We start from the raw sequence: 22,188 nt of genomic DNA on the forward strand, positions 1-22,188 counted from the left end.
GCAGCAAGAAAGCGTGGACACGTAAATTCCGAGAAATAAAAATTACAATTCTTTCTTTGATGTTTTATTCACATCCAAACTCAACCTTACGAGTTGGACTCTTTTCATCCGAAAATAGTTAAGTAGTAGGTAAATTGGGTACATTCAGATCTAAAAATAAATATGCAGAGCATACCGACGATCAGTCCTTACGATAAAAATCCATTTGGAAAGAACGGTAGATTGTCCATCCTAGCCACTAAGTGCATGAATTTAATAGCTTTTGGTACACCCTCTTTCCCAATGGCGTTCTATTGTACTAAGTCGTCGCTAAAAAGTACTTATCACAAGAATACCTATCCATAAATCCTTAAATATAAAACTGTTTATAATCTACAAACATTAATTTTTAACATCTAGGGTGGAAAGGATATCGTGCGCTAGGAATTTTATCCCTGCTTTTTGAAATAGTTTAAAATTGTATTTAGTAATACTTACAGCCATATTACAGAAAATAGATTTTTAGAATACTCTCAATACCACCCCGCATAAATCTATAAAAATATTCGTCAGGTCGTAGGTACAAATAGTTTTGTTGTTCTTAAATTATTATCTAATCTTACCCTATCACAAATATACGGCCAACAACACATAAAAGGTTTAAGCTCAGATTCAGTTTTATGAAAATACTGCAATTATTATTAACTACTAAAATCATTATTACTAGATGCAAATCACTTAATCTCTGGTAATTATTGCAGTATTTTTCTATAAAAAAATGTGGTTTCTAATCATAAAAACGTGGATTCGTTAACTTTACAAAAGGGAGGTCACTAAAATTATACAGGGCAAGCAAAAGCTCATCGAATTTGATTTCATTATCCTAAAACTCTATATTTAGAGTTCTAAGTTACGCTAACATAAATCACAAAATTATTACCTAAAGACCAACCGGAAGAAATGTGGAAATAGATAATAATGCTCCTGTTTTGCTATTATTTGCTTCAAAATTCCTTTCTTTACGCTCTGTCGCCCTTGTGTTAGATTCACTGTACCTATTGGGGCTTCGTAAATTATGAGATACAAACTGGATTCAATATTGACATACTTGCGCACTTTGATATCGAATGTTTTACACTTTTAATACAGCATCAAACGTAAAAATTGGTTCAAATCGGTTTATTTTTCGGCGAAATTTCTTTAAGGAAGTTAATAAGTAATTATTTACACAGATAGGCAAACGCTATTTTCCTCCCTACTTGTTCAGCAAGCATAAATAACATTTGGTTACCTATGCTTGGACAAGTGGTCAATTTTGGACAAATAAAAAGGAACTAAATACTGACAAATACTATTTGGGGTAAGCACCAACACAGGAAATACAATTTTTCCTTCGGTTCTGAAAATTTTCACAGATTTGTTTCCGAAACGTTAACAAAGTTGTTCGTCCGAGGCCTGATATATGGCGATAAAATTTCAAGGATATTCTGTTTTCTTTTTAATATTTCCTTCAGATAAATTAATGCTTTTAACGAGCACCACGAGACGTAATATTAACTATTAACACAAGGGTTACACAGCAGAAAAGGAGGTACAAACGTCCACTGTAGTTTCAATGGTACCTACAGGGTGTCCCTAAATTAATATGAAAGATTTTAATAATTTAATCTAGAGAGGAAAAAACTTTCGTGCTTTTAATAACTGGAATATATATATATTTTTTTTTTATGAAGAAGGATGCTCTTGACTCATATCGCTCGAATTTCCTGTTATAGTTGAATATCAACTCGTTTAAAAAATCGAACTTTTAAAATCACTTACACTAATTTTGGAACACTCTATAGTATGTTGAATTGTGAGCAGAATCTCCTATTTTTGAGAAGAAATTTTTTTGGGTATTGGAAAACTTACTTAAAAAAAAATAAGTTATTCAATATTTTTTTAAATTTATTTCGTCACCAACCAAAACAATAAACGAAAGCCATAGTCTCGTCATTGCAGGAAAATGACTTGAGTATTGTAGTTAAATAAAACGAAAATAAATATAAATTCATGTAAATAAAATGGTAATTCTGTGAAATGAACAAAAAAAATCAAAACTCTTGAAAAAAAAAACTAGAACGCAAACTGTAATTGATTTTCAATAATTTTACAGACAAATAATGGACATCACACGAAGGCAAAATTAGATATTATCCACATTTTTTCGTATTTTAGCCCTACTTGTTATGACATTATACAGACTGGTACAAACGTGGCTTTGCAACAATTACTGTTATTCACAACATCGGCGACAATTATTATTGTGAGTATTTTTTTATAAAACGGCAACTACACAATGGGAAGTTAAAGAAATATCAATTTAGTACACAAAAAAAATAAACTCTATTGCTTAACCTATGTGAAGTATTAGTAAACATTGTGATTTTGCAATAAAAACGGCGCAAACGCCGCACAGAGAGAAATTAAATTAATTTTTATTAATTTTAAGTTCATGTTTCAACACTATGTGGGAAAGTAGCAGGACAAGACTCTCCGACTTTTTTTTTTAAAGTAATAAGTGAGATCAAACAAACAATAACAGATTATATTTTATTTGTACTTATTGATGTTTTATTAATTTATTTACAAGTAGTATACATTGGAAGTATGTAGTGAAGGTATACAGGATGTTAAAAAAAATAAACCGCAATACTCTACATTAAAAAATAATCTCGAAAATAACAGCAGGTTGCTGCTATGCATGTACAGGGAAACAATTTGAAATCTGGCTGTGGCCACATTTGAAGAACACAAAAAGATATCAAAATATCCTGAAACCATTTCTGTACCACGGAAGGGAAACCCAAAGGATGCACTAACTCATCCTTTTAAACTTACCCCTTTCCCTCAACCGCCGCAACCACTAAATATTCGTAAACAACATCCCGTTGTTTGTGATACCTTATCTTAGAGCCCTCAAAAAATACTTTTCAACGGTGCTTCATAAAGCTACATTTGAAAGGTAAAAATTTACAGAAAAATGTAATTGAAATCCTGCGTAGGTTTACATGTCACACGTTTGTTTCAAGTATTTTTTTGTATCTTTCTTCGTTCTTCGAATATAATCACTGTAAGGTTTCATCTCGTCACCCCGTACAAGCTATGCTTCAAGAGTGGTTCTTTACGAAAATACCCAGTGCTAAAAAAAATAGGTACAAAATTTATTATTCGTGCACCTCAGCACCTCACTGAATGAATTTCTAAGGAAAAATTGTGCGCCACTGCATATTTTTGAAATCAATCTTATTTCTAAATCCTTCTTTCGGGGCCCCTACAAATGGTCGCGCCACCCAGTATTGCAACTCTAGCCCTTGTTTGTTGTGCTACTTAGTTTTTTCAGCATTAGTGGACAGGGAGGCAGGAATTAGGAGATGATCATCTATGGTGCAAAGTTCAGATTGGTAGAGGGGAAAAAAAATCTTATGGGGAATTTCGACTTCTAGCCTTTCCACAACGCAGGCCCCTGGGAGCGGGACGTCGATTTACCGATTCATCCAAGAACAATGAAAAGATCGACATCTTGGTAGTTCTACTTTGTTCTGTATATGTGGGTGGACTGGCGTTTTTAGCGGACTTGAAGCCGATGGGACTCGCGACTGTTGCGCGCGACAGTGGTTCGTCCGGAGGAGCCAAGTCAAAACGAATGGATTTAAGTGAGAGGCGTTTCACAGCCACTGGGTGTCGCTACTCGGTAGCGCGACCAAGTCGGTTTTTCATGTAAAGAAGTATTTTCGAAGTATGGGAAGCAGAATACTGTTCTCCAATGTATGTCGGTTAAGGTATGTGGACGGTTAGTCTTGACGCAGAAAACCGATTTTTCTATATTTCGATTTTTTTGGAATCTTTCATGAGTTGATTTTTGAAATTAGTGAAATTACAATTAACTTTGGAAAAACACGAGCCTGCAGGCACACCTACGCAGTCTTCGTATGCCATAATGATCTAGGAACTTTGAAAGATCCTTAACGTCTGCATCCCCTACTACATTCTCAAAATATACACATATTTCGTTTTTCTTTAAACAAAACTTAACAATAATTAAAGGCGAGGATGCAATGAAAACGATCAACAAAAAATGAGACAAAAGTAAATGACGCTTAAACGATTTTACATGTAACAAGTGCGCAATATCACCGGGCTAATAAAAATATACAACACTAACATAAAGGTCTGCGAGCTAACATATAGATAGCCGTTCGACAACAAAGAACGTTAAAACGGTGCTTTGCCATGGTAGCCTGGATAGGAGCACCCCACTTTGGTTTTAGGTGACATGACATATTTTTAAGTCACTAATTTGTACTAAGGCAATGAATTTAGACGAAGGAAACTGTTGTGTTTGTAACAATTTTGATGATCCGACTTGTGCAGAATTATAGTTTTCGCCATTGATATGGATGATTCCTCCATATAGGCCTATAAAATTTAGCTGAACTTATTAAAGAGAAATTTGACGCAGAAACCAAAGCCTTAGGTATACGATCCCAAATCGCATCTGACACAGATTGGGATCTATTATATAAACTAGTCGTGTTCACCGGGAAGATAGATCATAAATAACAGTTTTTGTGAACCCGTACATAAATCAATATTTGCTGTCAAGCAGAGAACAAGCAAGCGACACCAATAAATGACAACTCAACTCCCTCTTGAGTGACACAAGGGAAAATAAGCGAGTCACGGGTGACAGTCATGCAATATTTACACCTTTTCCGCTTTGACATGTGGGGTCCATATCATAGGTATGTTGATTCCCCTGGAAAATGTAAAACTCAGTTAGCGTAGGATTGACAAGTATGACAATGACAATACAACCACTCGCCAAGCAATAGATGAAAGTTATACTTTAGAATCTTTTTTAAAGTCTAAATAAATTAAATAGCACTAAAGTATAGCTTTGACCAAATTAGATTAATATTTACCTTTGCATCCGTCACCTACAAGGAAGGTTAGATAGTGTTAGTAAAAACCCAAAGCATTCTTATATGGTTCTAAGTATAATCCCAAAAATAACAAAAAATATAATACATCGTCTTTTTACACTCATATAATATCGTTTCTACTGGAACCTTGAAAAATCAAAAGTACAAAATAGGGATCACACACATAAGTATTATGCGTTAGTCCCTTCGCTACATTACAAAATAACGCGAAATAGGTTTGTACTCGTCTTGCAAGAATAACATATTATCAAAACGTTTCTCTAATGGGGTGTTATTATAAAATATATCTTATCAAAAGGCTTTTTAAAGGTTGCTATAGTTATAGTTACTATATAGGAATATAAATTCTATATTTTTGATAGTCTCGCTAGGAAAGTAAAGGTCCAATAAGATAAAATGTATTGAGGTGACTTAGGGCAAATGTACAGCTTCGACTTTCGCTTCGTATGATATTGAATTTTATGACCAACGACTTTAGCATTGTTTAGCCCATGCGAATCCCGATGAAAATCTAAATGAGAGGCATTGACGGTTAAATTGTTAAGCACGAGTCTTTGCAACTTGACAAAAGTACTGAAGAATAAGGATAATCGTGGAGCCCTTAAGCCGAATTTTTATATCTATAAAATTACAACGTTTTCCAGTTATACTTATTACGATTACTCGCATAGGGTAAGAAAATGGACTTAATGTTTTACGGCATGAATACTTGAATAATTACATAATGACCATTTATCCTGCCATATTTCCTTATACGGGAAAGCTAAACCGCTTCTTGATCGCATAATGAATGCGTACCTGCCATTCGGCTAGGGATATCGCTGCGGCAGTAAATTTGCCATTTTTTCCCTTGGGAAACAAATAGCTGTTGTGGGCAAGGTCAAACAATAGCCATTGACATGCGTGCAGTACAATGTTTTACTGTCCACTAATAGGAAAAATTCGTTCGTAGGTGCCTTTATCGCACTCCACTGCCAATTATCACTTCCTGCACTCGTCAAGCAATAACCGCTTAAGGTCATTTTTATTTTACTAAAATTCCGAATAAGAATCGCTTTCTGTCCACTCCTGTGAAATCACGGTCAAAAGGTTGCAATTATTCCGAAAGAACGAATGTTTGTGCGAATCTAAATAATCCATTCTTATCTCTCTGAATCAGACATTTTTAATGATTCAGACAGACACCGGACTAAGACGATTAGTAGTTCCAGAAGCGCAAGGAAATGCGATTCTTAAATTTTAACGCGTTTTGACCAGATACTGTAAGTCGAAAGCTGATAAGGTTACAGGATAGAACAAATGGCACATCATGTATGGTAGTTTGCATTTTTTTCTTCATCTACCTTCTTGTACTAACATTGCACCTAAAGAAACGGGCGGTATTACTCACTTACAAAACCTTCGACAAAAGCCATATTATGATTAAATGTGGAGATTATCGGGAACTTAAACCGAATGACGCCACAAAATGCGCAGATACTTTTCCCTTTCCCATCCCCCACAAGACTTGAAGAAAAATGGCAAAAATATAGAAATAGATTTTTCTTAAAATTGTATGTTTAAACGAACAAAGAGTTTTTTTACTAGGACACCCTATATATGATTATTTCTACACGAGTCTATTCATTTTGATTTAAAAAATACACGGTTAGTGATATTATACCCAATATCAAACCAGAATGAATGATCTCAACTAATAAAATATTAATATACAGGATATCCTACTTACAAAAACATAAGTCTTAATCATATCTCGAAAAGACTATGCTCAAATCTATTCCCGTTAGCCACATAAGCTTCTTAAGAAAATTCTATAGGCTTTTTGTATAAGAGCCTGTGCAATCAGCTCAAAAATAGGATTAATCAGGCGAAACTGATGCGAATCTTCCACCCTTCAAATGTCTTGCGGGGGAAGCCTCAATTTCAGATCATCACACCAAAAAGTGTCACAAACAAAATTGGGAAAATTTCACTGCAACTTTCGCAACAACATTTGGCTGTGCCGGTAAGGTCCCGTGTATCATTCAACTCTCATACCAATCAAAAATACATATGTCTCTCAAATATCTCTTTAGACTCAGTGTCTTAGATCACAACACATGCGCACTTCAGTTTAATATATACTTCTGATAAATCCACGGAAGATAAGCACATGATTTAATGTTGTTCATCTACAAATCCTAATATCATTTGGGCATAATTAATCGTTTTGAGCAATAACGATTTACTTTAAGAAATCGGTAAAATTTCCATTTTCTCAGGACACAATAATACCTAAAGGAAAGGTGACTGAAAGATTAAACAAAAAAAAAAAAACATTTCTTTGGGACCTATTTTTCTTTTAGGTTTGAGTACTAGTTTTTGAATAAAATAGAATCTCTGCGTATAAGAAACGTGTACAGAACAGCCACGACTCAGATTAACTCCATATTGCGCCCTGAGAAAAGGTCTTTCAACCCTATAAAACCCAATACGCTAAACAATTTTAGTCTTTATAGTGTTACTCAACAACCCCAAACTTAACACTTTCCCAAATTCTTGAGCAAAATCCTAAAGTTTTACATATCTAGGAGAAAAAAGTAAAGACACTTCTTGCCCAATCTTTAACTCAAACTACCAAACCAAAATCGCTTAACAGTAGTGTCAGAATAAGAATGATCCTAACATCACTTCTTACAAAAATACCTTAGTTATGATCCTGATCGACTTATTCTTCCACTACAAGCTAAAACAAACACTCAAATCAAAACTCGCAAAAACACCAGGCTTCTTACGACGATGGCTACACCATCAGTGCTTCAGAGTGACTCTCACCACCAGAAGAATTCAATTGCGAGGCCAGTTCGCATTCGCTCAGAATACGGTACCCGATGCCACGAGGATCGAACAGTTCTGGGTCCATCACCACTGGGATATCGATAAGGCAAGCGGAGAGAATTCACCAATTCGTGTTAGTATTTGTTCAATTTCTCAAAAAGTATGATAGTTGGTGATTTACAGCGAGCGGTGATAGAAATGGAACGGGGAAACATAATCAATGTTTAAAATTATATTGAGAATTCAATTCCATTTCCATCACCAGCTGGAATGGTTCTAGGAATCTGTCTATGAGACATTTTAGAGTTTGACATGAGGATCTAGGTGCATGTGAAAATTCCAAAAATCGAATATAAACTTAAGAGACTTTGTTCCTTATTATAAATTACAATAACAATTTCTAGTTTTATGTTACAGCTCTCCCACTAAGGGCCACACGTAACCTTTATTCCCATAACGTCATTTTCGCTTCATATTACAAGTGGGCAACAAAGTAGGAGCGGTCAATCAATTATGCGTGACAGTTTTTCATTTTAGCTTTACAATGTTGCCGGGTCTCATTTAGTATGACGATAACACACGATTCGGTGCTTTCTGATTGGTAACCGCCAAATACAAAGACACCATTTTAAGTCGTTTACGCTATTTAGGAATCACATTAAAGATATAATATATAATAGAATTAATTCCGCCATTAGAAACATTTTAAAACGTCAGATTTGACAGCAACGAAGCCATTTTGAATTTTCTTACATGACAATTGTCACATATCATCAGGCCGAAGTAACTCTAACTCTCTCTAGTAGTTCTCGGTAGCCCATTTGCCGAAAGGTGAAATTGATAGCTGCTGCATTTCAATATAAAAAAAAATGAATTGTTTCTGCCGGCGGATTTGAAGTGCCTACGAGATTTTATCATGGAAACTACAAGCGTATCACGCTAATACACAAAATGATGTCCCTGTACATATCTTCCTCATTTCTTCTCACTTTTCATCGTTAATGTTTGAAATGTGCATAATTTTCTAAAATATTGGTCGAGCTCCTTCAATTATTTAATACTTAATACATAATGATATTGGAACTTTTCCATCACTGCAACTTCTTATTGGTTTTATGATTTGTAAGAACTGAATAAAAACACATGATGAAATGTCGATGATTGTGATATTATTTGTGAGAATAATTAGCTGTCACATGAACATTTTTGCCGGTTGAAAGCGAGCAATTGGAAACGATTGCATTAAGCACATTTGCCAGCAACACATCTAGATTTCTCATATCAAAAACTATTATGTGTCGAGGTCTCACCCTTGAAAATTTTTAATTCACTACCTGAATACCTATACAAGAAATTTACAAGAATGAGGCCAAAAATGTTTTGGAAAGGAAAAATAAATTTTAATCATGCTTCTACAGATAAATTTTCCTTATTGAAAGGAAAATTTATACATCCAACACCGAGTTTACACACAATATACAATCACATCAAAAATTATTAATATCAACGAAATGAGAGATTATGAATGAAATTAAATGGGTATGATAGCAAATAAAACGGTATGTTGCATAAAGTAAAATAGTCATTTAGCATGATATGATAATGCAGCATCAAATTTTTGGAGAGAAACGCCAGTCTTGCTCTTATATTTGAAAAACAAATATTTATTTATTACAAAAAGTACAATTTTAACAAAAATAAATACAGGCAGTCGAACCTGGAAAGGTTTTTATAGACAAGAAAAGCCTTCTTTTTAAGAAGATTGTTAGCAGCACAACATCCATTAAGAATATTTTCCATACAAAATTTACACATTTTTATTATTTCTTCTATAAATGCTGGACGCTTCTCTATACTATCAGAAGTATTTTGTTTAGAGCGATAAGGCAGATCATAGTCGGTAAAACACATTTCTTAATATAAGAAATATAATAATTTCGAAAGTAAACACAAAACTTTTAACACTATGTCGTCACACCGGATATAAAAAGTTTCTACAAACTTCATATAGAAAAATTGGTCTGTCGTTGTGGATATATTAATCGGGAAACCGTTACATAGTCTTCCGTTATTGATCTCTACCTGATTCAATATAAAACAACAGACAGAACAACACAGAAATATCCATATCGGCGCATTGAAGCAGACAAAACCGCAATCCTAACTTAACTTTTACGTGGTAACATAGACATGAGGCGCTTGCGTTGTTTCGATTTTAATGCGTTGACATGTTTCTGATCGTCAAATAAATTAAAATTGATTTATCACTGTGGTCTAACTAGAGATAATTTAGCATGCTCACCAGAATCCCAATCGTCCTCGTCGGACTCGTCGGAAGATCCCACCGAGCTCTCACAAGGTGTGGTGTCTTGTTCTACCCTTGGGCAAGATGAAACGGTTGTGGGTTCAGAGGTTTTTTGGACTATCATCCTTAACTGAAAGAACAGATTGAATTAGTAAAATGCGCACAATAACGACAGGCAACCTTAATTCTAATAACTCAAATATTAATCTTACTTTCTTTCCAAGTAACTCACCTTAAAATTTTCACTGAAGATTTTATGCTGCTTGTCCTTCTTGCTCAGCTTATCCAGTTCATGCTTCCTAAACACTAATTCGAAACAATCGTCCCCCAACGCGCGACACTGTTGCTGCTTATCATAATCTATCACATCTGTAGAACCAACGGCACCCACGAAAAACGTGTTGAACCAATAATGAAACAGTTTTTCCTTCCGCATCATTACCTTATTATAAAACTCTATTTTTATATCCCCTTTAAGCCAAAAGCAACTATCCAACTTGATGCAGAAAGGTTTAGCGTCCACCGGTATTTTGTAAACTTCACTTTTTAATCTTTGACTTATTTTATCGTTCTGAAACGACTCGAATACGGTGAAAAAAAGATTTCCAGGGCCGCTCATAAAAGACGGAGCAGGATCTAAGACGAACTCCTTAATGTAGAGAGTTGTACCAGTATAATGAAGCCGTTGATTCACTAATTGTTCGTAGTATCTCACATACCGCACCTGACTAGGTATTGTAACTCCTTTTGTGTCTTGAGTTCGCTTGCCACCTAAAAATATAAATTAAAAAAATAATATCAAGAAATATATACAGTCATTAATAAATAATCTTTATTGCACTGCTATATTCAGGAGATTTGAAATTGACAATGCTTTCAACAAGAATCTTCTTAATTAAATCTCACCTTCATTACCTAGTGCAAAAAAGGATTTCTAACTTATATCTCAGGGTATTCAACATCCCTCCATTTAATTCACATACCATATAAACTCAAAGCTTGATCTGCAGTTGCACAAGTCCTACTGTGTAACAGATAACAACAAATCATGGTGCCTGTCCGGCCTTTCCCTGCTTTACAATGAACCACAGCCACATTACGTGAATCTTGCTGCAACCATTCATGTACATCCTAAAATGAAAAGTACCATGAGTAATTTATGGAAAATTTAAGTGCTAAGCAGTCAATAATTTCCTTACTTGGCAAAATGGCTTAACAGATTCAATCTTTGGGGGGTTATGATCATCAAATGGAAACTCTTTTACTCTGTTATGAAATTTCGTTTTGTCATAACTTCTTTCGGAACACAGATTATAAATCATATAGTGATCTGCATGTTTTTGGTCCAAAAATTTCACGACATCCTCAATATTATTCCGATACACACTCTCAATATTCGAGGCAGGATATCCCATTGCTATTATGCTATCAGTAATATCTAGGGAGATTAGATGTTAGAAAAATTGTTTTAGATCAGTATATAATATCAAACATACATGTAAGATCTAGATTAAATCCATCCTGTTTGTAACGATTTCGCTTCTTGCTAACAATGACCTTAATGGGATTGGTTAGATTCATATTGGAAAAAGAAGACGCCATCACATCAGTATGCTGATTACCTACTACCTGTTCATTGAGGCAGTTGGAACATTTTGTTTCATTGTTAGGCGCCACCACTGAAACATGGTTGCATATTTTGCTACTTTTGGCTGGCAAGAATGACACAAATTCCTTATTGTTGCAACATTGACCTGAAAGAAAAATGTGTGTTAAAATTTCTTGTAATTGTGGGCATTCTTAATAAAAACATTAAAAATAAATTTAAATAGCTACCTCATAATGTCTCGGTATTATTCAAGAGTCATGTTGAAAACAAGATAATTTTACTTTAATAACAATTACAATCATTAAATATTTTGGGTTCAATTATGGCTTTCAAAATCAAGCATCTGGCTAAAGGAGTACATGGGTATAGTTTCATCTTCATTGCATTAGGCATGGATGTTGACAGAGGTGACTAAATATTTGTTTGGTCCTGTTCTGTAGTTACATTTAATATACTGTAAGTTTTGAAATCCTGAATTCAATGTATTTTGACCATCCTCAATTATCAAGTAAATAAAATAGAGTTGTCATTTCTTCAAAATAATTAGGTAGATGGTGGCCTGTTTAAGAGCGTGTATCCTTTTGATATTGGAAATTATCCCTTATGCTAGAAATTGTGCCAATTATAATGAAGTGACAGTTCTTGTAATCCAAACCAATGATTAAAAGGGAGTCACTTTATAACCAGTTAGATAATCAAAATAGGTATCGACTTTCATAATGTAACTACGTTAAAAAATGGTAACAGCAGCAAAGGTGATTACTGCAATGCTAGAGATAGAAAGCATAGCTTGAATGTATTAAATTTAGTACCATTTGTTCTTCTCGAATTTATGATTTTCTTGCTATTTACATGAAACTACACATTTCTCAACTTGTTATATAGACAATAATTTTCTAACTTTTATAAAGTGTCAGTTTTAAAATGACACCTTAAAACAAAGTGGCATAGGACATGCTACATAAACTATTTCTAGAATTGTAAAGTAAATTTACCACTGGAACAAAATACAGAATATTCTATTACTAGAATGGATTCTGACGAAAGAGGATATGCACCACTAAACAAGTAACTGAGGCTATTAAAGCTTGAAAGCCTATATAAACTTTGAGTTGACTGCAAACTGCATTTTTTACATGAAATATTAGGTAAAGGGAGGTTAAATCCAAGCGTTAAGGATAATTTTCATTTTCCTGAAACAATAAGCAATTTTAATCTTTGAAATTGCTAATTTTTCAATAACAATGAAAATCATTGCAAAAATACAAAAAATATTTTACTGCTAAGTGTTACCATACAGTACTTAATGACATGTAGTTGAAGTGCTCTTAATTTAAGTTTTAACTTTAGCAGAAAACAGGCCAAAAAGTCAATAGCAATATTTTTCATGTGGTACTTGAGTAAGTGGCCTCATTGATGACCCAAGTAAAGCCTCAAAAGACTTTTAAATTGTAGTTTGAGGAATGTAGCAATTTCAATACTTGATTACCTATACATTTCTTGAGACATTTCTATCTCAGATCAGCAGTTTGTCAGACTATTTAATTTGGATGAATAATACATATTTAATGCAATAGTGATAACTTACCTTTTACTCTATTTTTTGATTTCCTGCAGCTAACACAGAGACCCATAAAAGCTTTGGCAGGTTGAAATTGAGATTGTGAGTAGGTACTGGTTCTGAAATGTAGTACCTTGTTATCTTGAAACCAAACCAGGGCCAACCAGTAAATCACAGACTAAAGAATACTAACGATAGTAAATTAAAATAAGAACATGTTGGCATTAGAACAGACCTATTCCATAATTATTAGAAAAATCACAAAAATCCCTTTTTTAGTGTATGATTTTGATATGATGGAACTGGCTCTCCATTTCTGATACACGTGATAAAAATCAATTCCATCAGCTTGCGAATTTTAACGATTACGTGTTTGGCTGGAACAACGACGTTTTTTGATAAATTTACAATTCACAATCATTTTTTTGATAAACAATTTTGTAAATTTATTAAGTCGGCCTTTGTCTCTACAATCTACACAAACGTCCCGATTCCTGAACCCGACAAGAACAAATGTGACACTTTGACATTGACACCTTCAGCAGCTTGACACCGTGACGCACAAGCTGACAAATCCTTAATAGGTGTTTTTGTATATGAAATGAAAATCAATAAGATCTGATAGAATCCAAATAACAAATACCATACCGTTATACAGGGGTGCGTCGATATGTTGGTGTGATCTTGTTAATTGTAGAAAGATACAACTTTTTTTAAAATTTTCTGTCTATTTGAATAATCCACTTTTTCCTTTGAATTACAATACTTTTATTATGCAAAAGTACTGCAGCGCACTGTGTTTTAAGTATTGCATAACTGATTTTTTTCCCTTCTGGGAGTGGAAGAAAACTAAAGATATTGAAGGATTGAAGATAGGCCGTACAGATAACGGAGTCAAGCAGAATTGTCGCCTTTTACTCTTTTTACTTTAAATCTCATCGTCAAACAATGGGTGTAATGTTAAAAATTTAATAATGGTTTGTCTGCGGCAAGGCGCACTTTTCCTCAGGCAAATAAAAAAATAATTTTTTTAGCTGCAATATCAATATAATTTTTATAAATTAGAAATGTAAATAGAAAAACATGTGATAATCAGAACTCTAAATAAATTAATTTATTCACTTAACCTACTCGCATAAATCTCAAGAAATACAAAAGTTTTAATTTTCAAATAACAATTTCAATTTAATGGTAAGCAAACGTTGGGATAATCCAATAAACTTTAACAAATATCGTCGATAACTTAAATTAAAACTTTTGCTTACAATACATCAATGCACTAAAATTAAATCTAGCGTGTGTAATATATTATTATATGTAAGACTTTGGCACCGTGTATAAATTTAACATGTAAAATATCACAATATTTTATTGTAAACATATACCCATCACTCATAGATATAACAAATAAATAAGTTAAACGAAGTAACAGACAGATTAAAATTCTAACCCATGCCGATCGGGTGAGACAAAGAAGTACTAAAGAGAAGTATCAGTTAAGATGCTTTTCTTTCAGTTCATCAAATATCTCAAAACTAACGGAATGTGTTAGAAGGCACATTCATTACTTTAAATAGATAGGTACCAGTTTGTTGTTCCAAAATCGTATTTTCCTATTAAAAAGTTTGTTTGGTTCGCAATGTTATAAAACTAGATTTAAACAAAATTTTCTGTTTTTCAATTAGAAAATTGCCTGGACCTACCGATTCTAAGTTCCCAATAAACATCCATACATAATAAATATATAAATAATAACCTATATTCAAATATATCTGAAGCATATAAATAATCAATATCCATTTTCATGCTTTAGTAAACTTTTTATCTCATCTTACCAGCTGGGGTGTCTGGAATTGCCAGCCCCGCCATTTGGACTTGAGCCGGAATTCCTTCGTTCTGCTCCAGGGGCGGCAGAAAATGGCAAATTTCTCTTGTTTATTTCTAAAATTTCAACCTTAATTCAGAAAATACTGAACAGTTTGACATATTAGCATTTAGGAAATGGAGAGTTGCCATGGAAAATGCAATACTCTTCTTCCGCCATTCAATCAAGAAAAAGAACAACTTTTTCTTCTTAAAATTACTTTATTTTTGGTATATTTTTTTTTGCAAAAAGTAAACTTACTCTAATTTTAAGGATGTTGACACAAAAAGGTTTTTTCGTTGAAACTAAACAAAAATAAGCTGAACCCTCATACTTACCACTTATTGCCAGCAAAATCCTTCTTCTAGCTCCAAAGGCAGTAATGCCAATGTCAACTAAGTCTTGGTCGGTCAATGTGGAAAATATGGTCAAATCTATTTCGTGCTCCTTGAAAAGCTGAACGTAATGGTCCAATTTCATGGCAGTTAACATCGATGGTAGGTCTTGCCAACTGAAACAAACATTTATCCAAATAGCTCATTTCCCAACACTATTTGCTTACCTGTTAGTGCTAACTCTGTGCCAAACATGCGAGGGTGTAGGGTCTAGTAAGTTACTCGTGTTCATAACTGGGTTAGCAGGCTGGAGTATAGGCATTTCGTTCGGTCTAGGAGAGTTTAAGTGCCACATCTCGTCTTCCTATATCATATGAAATTATCTCGCTGTATATCCACACAAAGAGTCATCCGTACCCTCTTATATTTATCTGACAAGAATGCTCCAGGACTGGTATTACTAACTCCATATCCAGACCAGGAGTTATGCGGTACCCTCATAGTGCCAGCTTGGGGTTTTGAACGCATCGCTCTGAGTGCTGCCATACGTTTACTTTCATAATCATAATAGGCCATCCCTCCTGGAGATGATTGAGGTTTCTTATCTAAGGTTGGCCCATGATACGCACCTGGATTGTTCATTTCCGACAAAGCAGTTGAGAGTTCTAGAACGAACAAAGACTACCTAGGTAAGTTTCTAGAGATTACATCCTCGCTTGCTATCGAAAATGCATACCGGTTGGTTGATTTTGACCATATGCCCCAGTATATCCACTCTTGTTAGGGGAATCTCCATAGCTCGCGTAACCACTAGGGGACAAAGAATTTCTGGGGTTCGATCTGCTAGAGATGGTGGATAAGGAACTGCAAGCACTTAAGTTGGCTTGATCAGCTGTAAGAGTTTGCTCTAAATGGGTGCTTTTCATGGATTGGTATCTGTAAAAAAACAGTTCGCTCACGTTAAAATAACTAAATTTGGTCTAAACATTTGATGCGAATACAAAAACAACCACATAAATAGGATTTTGGAACGCAATTGACGAATCGCTTCCATTGCCCGAGTAAGCGAGCAGTGAATCGGTTTATACAGAGTTGCGTTCGAAACTCTTGTAATTTTACACCTTAATATGTATAAAGTAAAGTAACGCAACAAAAGCCATCTACTATAGTGGCTAAATTTTATAATTAAAAAGTTAAGGTAATGAATCTAAACAAATATTTTTCCAATATATCCATTATGGAATTAATCGTAACCATAATATCTTCATCAAAAATTCTTTTTTAATTAGGATTCATTAACGACCAACTCAAAGCATCGGCTTTCACCCTTATCTGCATTGATTCCTTTTGAAATGTTAAAAGTTTTGTTGTTTGGGCTTGAGATTTTCTTTGAAAAAGGGGCCGATGCTTCTTAAAGAGGGCTATTTTAAAGGAGTTGGCTCTGTCTTTAATGGAGACTACTGGTCGAATAAACAGAACGTTCAGAGAATCTATGAGAATCGAAATATTATTACAACTTCTTCGATAGAGAAGAGGGAATAGCAGTATAAAAAAGAGCCTTATAGGTATTGTTCTTACTTTTTATATGTAGTTTCAAATTTGATTTTACGCACTCACCCAGTGCTGTTGCTAGCCATATTTTGATGAGGAATAGTATTGAAGTTGAGATTTGGTGGAAAGAAGTGTTGCTGTTGATGCATACCAACAAATGGCGGGCACTGCTGCTGAGGCACCGCTGGAGAAGGGTAATACCATGTAGGAGATATAAGAGGGGAGGAAAGTGAGGGAGCGATAACATTAGAGGGAGCGGGCAGCTCCAGCTTTTGTTGAATGGGGGAAGATGACTGATTGGGTATTTGATAGGTGAGGGGAATGTCTGCATGAACTGGTGGTTCTTCAATTCCAAGAATTACGTTCCTGGCTTTGTATATGTTACCTTAAAGAAAATGATTAAAGGAGAAAATTGTTTATGGTATTTAACTGGGAGAGAATTTAAAAAAGTAAAAATCTCACTTGCTTGTCGCTCGATTCCTTTAATTACACAGGCTTTCGTGGTTTTATTCGCCTTCTGTCGGACGTTGATGGAAACATCATATGTGGTTTGGATTCCCGAAATCTGCTCAGGCTGCAAGAACAGTTAAAGTAGATATTAATATTAGTGCTTTTATAGCAAAAAAAGTATATAAGCGGTGAAAATGCAAAAAAATATATTTATTTTGAAATAGGCAAACGTCCTTTTGATGAATAGCTATAGAAATTCAACACTTCATAATAAATTTTGTCGATTATCCGTAAAGTCAAAACGTTCAAGATCAAACACAATTTTAATTCAAATTCTAGGCTAGAGCGATGAAAGCCTTAATCGGTAAAATCGATACCTGGAAATGACAATCTCATTAAAGCTCAGTTCATTATAATTAAATGTTCAATGGAAATCATCATCACTTCAAATGCATTGTGATATTAATTAATTGGGTTTTAGGGGTCAAAATAGTACCTACTCAGGGTATAATATGTCATCGTGGAGATATAATAAAAAAATTCTAATGGACCCATGGTCAAAATCGCACCATTTTCAATATGCCGGGTGGCAAATTTTCACGTTTTTTTCATATTTTGAGTGTTGTATTGTTTTATGCTTTGCATCTTTTTTTAAACACTCCGTATGAATTCGGATATTGAATAAATTTTTTTTTGGGTCCCTGCAATATTTTCGCATCTTTTACGGCTTTTGTTAAAATTGCAAAAATATCTACATACATTTAATTAATAATATAAAGGAAGCAAGGAAACACATAATTGCCCGCCTCAGTTATTTGAAGCAATTCGTGGCATTTAATCAAATGTCTTAAAATAAAAATGAATCTAAAAAAAATAAAATTATAAAAGCTGTTGAAAATGAGGAACCTGTATATCGAAAATGATGCGTTCTTGATCATGGGTCTGTTAACATTTTTAAATGATTTTTCAGAGTACTATCGCTTTCCGAGAAGTTTCCATGATGGTGTATTACACCCTGTATATCATGAATTTATGATAAAGGAATGCATGTAAGTTATCCCAATTCCCCGCTGTAAGAGAAATAATGTTCCGCTTACCTTTATCTTCAACTCATCTTGATCATCAGGCAAATCGAAAATAACAATTAATGGCAGGCTCCCCATTAGCAGCTGCCGGGCTTTGTAAATATTATGGATGTTCCCCGTAATGGTCACGTTACTTTTCTTCAGGTTGGGAATGTTTGGATCTTGAGCGTCAGGGAACATTATCTGACAGTTAGTGTGATGAATGATAGCCTTGAGATTCCCATGATTTTTGCCCAAGACTGTAGGGTGATGATGAGGAGATATTTCCATGGACATTTGAACCGGAATTTGATTCTTAAATGGGAATTTTTGATTTTCTGCCTGTTGAGTTCTGGGTAACTTACTGCTAGATTGTCGCACATGTATTCCATGAGCATCAAAGTGGCTTGTTTGACATGATGCACCTCCCACTCAACCCCTTTGACCAACACAAGGGTGGCATGGAGTTTCGGCCTGGTCTTAAACATTACCTGAACTTTGTATTGCTCCTGGATTTTGATCACGTAGGGCGAATTCACGTCCACGTTCTTGGACATAATCGGCAGTTCAAACCCAAATATCAGTGGTATTAACTCCTAAAAATTCGCAGATAACGTAAGAGTTATGTGCGGCGGTATTTCCTACCCTGACACGAGATCGTGCTAATTCCACCCCTTCGATGTCTCCAGAAATGGACACTTGGTTGCTCTTTTCGTTGGAATTGGAGCGGTTTGAATCAGGGAAGTGGACGTGGCATCTCGTTTCTTCCATGACGCGTTTGATGCTCATACCACCTTTGCCGATGATATGAGAATGATCGGTATAGCTGACGTCGATTTTCATTGTCACCCTGTTACACTAGATTTAAAGATCAAGGGATATTGGGTTTTTAGAGATATTTAAGGTAAATTTACTCTGGTATTTAAGACGGTCAAAATTCGGTCTTTGGCGGCCTGAACGTCTTCCGGTTTACCGGCAATTCTTACGTGAGGATCTGGAAACGTGTGTTTTTTAGAACATTTTGACGTAAATATAACTTTTTTAAAAAGTTTCTTTATGAAATATTATTTCGATTTTTTTTATTGATGTATACAGAGAGGTTCGATTAGCAGTCAAATTATCTGATTTTCGTTTTCCCGAAGAATAAACAATTATTCGTCGCAAAAAGAAGAAAACCAAACGTTTTAAAGGTCCTTTTACGTGAGGAATCAAGGGAAACCTAAAATTGCCGAGAACCGTGAGTAGATAATGCGAGATTGGCGCGTCTAGTAACCGCATTCAAATGTTGCGATGGCACTAAAATCGCAAATGATACATGGGTAAATACAGTGTTGTGACGTTACCTTTCTTTGATTTGGCCCCAATTTTCAACTTATTCGGCCAAGTAATAACCGTGTCAGTATCTTCCATAACTTTCGCAAAAAACACGTCTGCAGGAAATGTGGCATCGTTGTCACCTTAAAGTATAAACAAAGGATTTTACAGTATCAAAAAGTGCAAAGAAAGAGGGAACATGCGTTGAAGTTGGGTGTGAAAGCGAGAGGGCCATAAAATGGAGGCCTTGCGATAATACATAGAATTGAGAAACTGCAATACGCAAAATATCGTAAAAAATAAAAACTTAGATACTTCTGCCCAAAAAAACTGCCCGACATACGCTTAATGGAGTATGCGTTAATACGTATTTTTTAAAAAGTTTCATTGAGAAGCCCAATGGAATCTAGCACGAAAAATACGTTCCCAAACAATACTCAGCAGTCACGTGTCATGTTTCCATTTCAGCCACATTATTGCTGATATCACTAACTAGGTATAGGCATGTCCATTCCTGGCAAAAGCTAGTACGAATCTCACCAGTTAGCATTCTCTCCAGCTTGCATCTGTCAACTCTGAACCGCTCCTGATGCAGCTCAGAAACGTCCTTAAGTCCCAGTTTTGAAACGAGGTCCCGTAAGTCTTCCCGTGAGTCCCAACGGGAGGCCCATCCTGAAGTTGTAGTCCCGCTTTCCGAAGCTTCGGATGTGGTGTCCGAATTCTTGGACTTTGCTACCGCTCTCGAGAGCGGTAAAAGGTTGCACGCCATTTTTATTATTTTAGCGAAAATTGTTTAATAAATTTCGAATACAAACAAATTTATATAAAGCTCAAAAGAGGTTTAAAATATTATAAGATAATTTTTGTTGCACTATTACTAACTTCCGTCGTCCCAAATTTTATTTAAAACTGAAATTTATTGGTTAAAATGGGTATTATTGATGTATGTTTGTTGCACTAGGTGATATTCAGGACGACTGGTTCTAAAAAGCAGTCGAACTGAAGCATACATATCAAGATATGGTTTTTGTCGACCTTTTTTTTCCTCACAGATTTTTACCAGTGGCGATAAATAATATTTCAGCTAAAATAATTCCAAAAATTGTCTACTTGATCTTAAAGATTATTTACATATTTTTACGATGTTTAATAAGAATTCGCATTTCTTTTCAAATATGTGTTCTTGCAAATTTTTACATTAATGAAAGGAACGAATTTGCCACCTTAGAAACATTGATTGGACCAAAAACATATTAATTTTTTACGCCTCTACAGCTTTTCCCGTATTTTTTCCATGACTTCTCTGTGATTTAGGATCGTGGAATTAAACACGCGAAAAATGTTTTTTTAGCTTACCCTGAACTTTAAACTGTGCCCCTACCCATTTTTTTCTCAAAATTTTCTAATTTAAATCTCACACTTTTTTATTGCGAATTCCAATAGTTTCTGCTGTATTGTACCGAGTTATACAAAAAAGTTTAGATACCGAGTACGCCATCTGTGCCTTTGAACTGAAACGAAAATAGCTCATTATATTTGAGGGAAATTTAGTTCATCCGTCAAACTTGATATTTCAACAATACTTTCGAGTTCTCATTGTTGCGCTGAACCAATCACGAACGAACTATCAGGACTCAAGGATAATATAATAATTGAAAAGAAAATTACCAATAATGTTCGTTGTCCTTATTGTATTACCCCTGATAAACTGCCGGGATTCTATACCAACTAAATTTCATTTTTATCTCCCGCAATCACTATATCGGGGAGCAGGAAGATTTTCTTTGCGCCCCTTGTAGATTTATGTAGGGACCGCACCGGTCTCCAGGAGTCTAAGAAGTATTTTTTAAATCGTGTTTGAAATGGAATGTGGGGGCCCTTTAGCATCGTAGTTATTTATCTCGAAATAATTATTATTCATCAGCTACACAGGGTGCTGTGGTTTTAATAAATCTAGATTATAACAGAGTTTACTGCATGCAGTGTGCAACATTTAGCGTGGAATATCGAAATATCTCAAATACTACGCATTCTATAAAGAAATGTTTAATATCAAGCTTTAATCACCCTGAGGGGAAAATATATTGAGGCTAAAGTTGATTCCGCTCCATCCACCGTGTGGGCGATGTAGAGGTTGCCATTTAAGATATCAATTGAATTTTGTTAATGTTTTTGAGCACGGATAAAAAAAAATTGGGACAAATGTGTCTTACTCTTAGCCGTATTATTCGAATTTGTAAAAATATATGGGTGATCATTTAAAATTAAAAAGGTAACCCCACATCGCCCACACGGGAGTGGAGGTGATCAATTTTAGCTTCAATACATTTCCCCCTGAGAGTGATTGCAGCTTG

General features: G+C 34.8%; 2 protein-coding genes across 7 annotated transcripts; both read right to left on the reverse strand.

The window, feature by feature from the left end:
- Positions 1-48: 48 nt before the first annotated feature.
- Positions 49-13,765, reverse strand: Pten (phosphatase and tensin-like protein). 6 transcript variants are annotated; one of them, XM_066284350.1, is made up of 9 exons: positions 13,492-13,765; positions 13,284-13,434; positions 11,583-11,840; positions 11,286-11,524; positions 11,070-11,217; positions 10,319-10,857; positions 10,084-10,216; positions 4,944-4,958; positions 49-4,777 (listed from the first exon to the last, which is right to left on the reverse strand). In XM_066284350.1, exons 2-9 carry the CDS (start codon positions 13,327-13,329, stop codon positions 4,758-4,760), a joined length of 1,398 nt encoding a protein of 465 aa, XP_066140447.1. In that variant the 5' UTR covers positions 13,330-13,434; positions 13,492-13,765; the 3' UTR covers positions 49-4,757. The 6 variants fall into 6 exon arrangements, with proteins under 6 accessions (XP_066140447.1, XP_066140444.1, XP_066140443.1 ...); XM_066284347.1 differs by lacking the exon at positions 4,944-4,958 and adding an exon at positions 7,779-7,871; XM_066284346.1 differs by lacking the exon at positions 4,944-4,958 and adding an exon at positions 7,739-7,871.
- A 580-nt stretch (positions 13,766-14,345) lies between these two features.
- BicC (protein bicaudal C) lies at positions 14,346-20,822 on the reverse strand. Its single transcript, XM_066283766.1, has 13 exons — positions 20,375-20,822; positions 19,864-19,977; positions 19,435-19,514; positions 19,166-19,378; positions 18,886-19,116; positions 18,554-18,835; positions 17,469-17,580; positions 17,073-17,391; positions 16,192-16,391; positions 15,873-16,120; positions 15,683-15,819; positions 15,459-15,631; positions 14,346-15,197 (listed from the first exon to the last, which is right to left on the reverse strand). The coding sequence occupies exons 1-13, from the start codon at positions 20,601-20,603 to the stop codon at positions 15,088-15,090; spliced, it is 2,448 nt and encodes an 815-aa protein (XP_066139863.1). The 5' UTR covers positions 20,604-20,822; the 3' UTR covers positions 14,346-15,087.
- Positions 20,823-22,188: the final 1,366 nt, after the last annotated feature.

This window comes from Euwallacea fornicatus, chromosome 7 (genome assembly GCF_040115645.1).
Source record: "Euwallacea fornicatus isolate EFF26 chromosome 7, ASM4011564v1, whole genome shotgun sequence".
Lineage (NCBI taxonomy): Eukaryota > Metazoa > Arthropoda > Insecta > Coleoptera > Curculionidae > Euwallacea > Euwallacea fornicatus.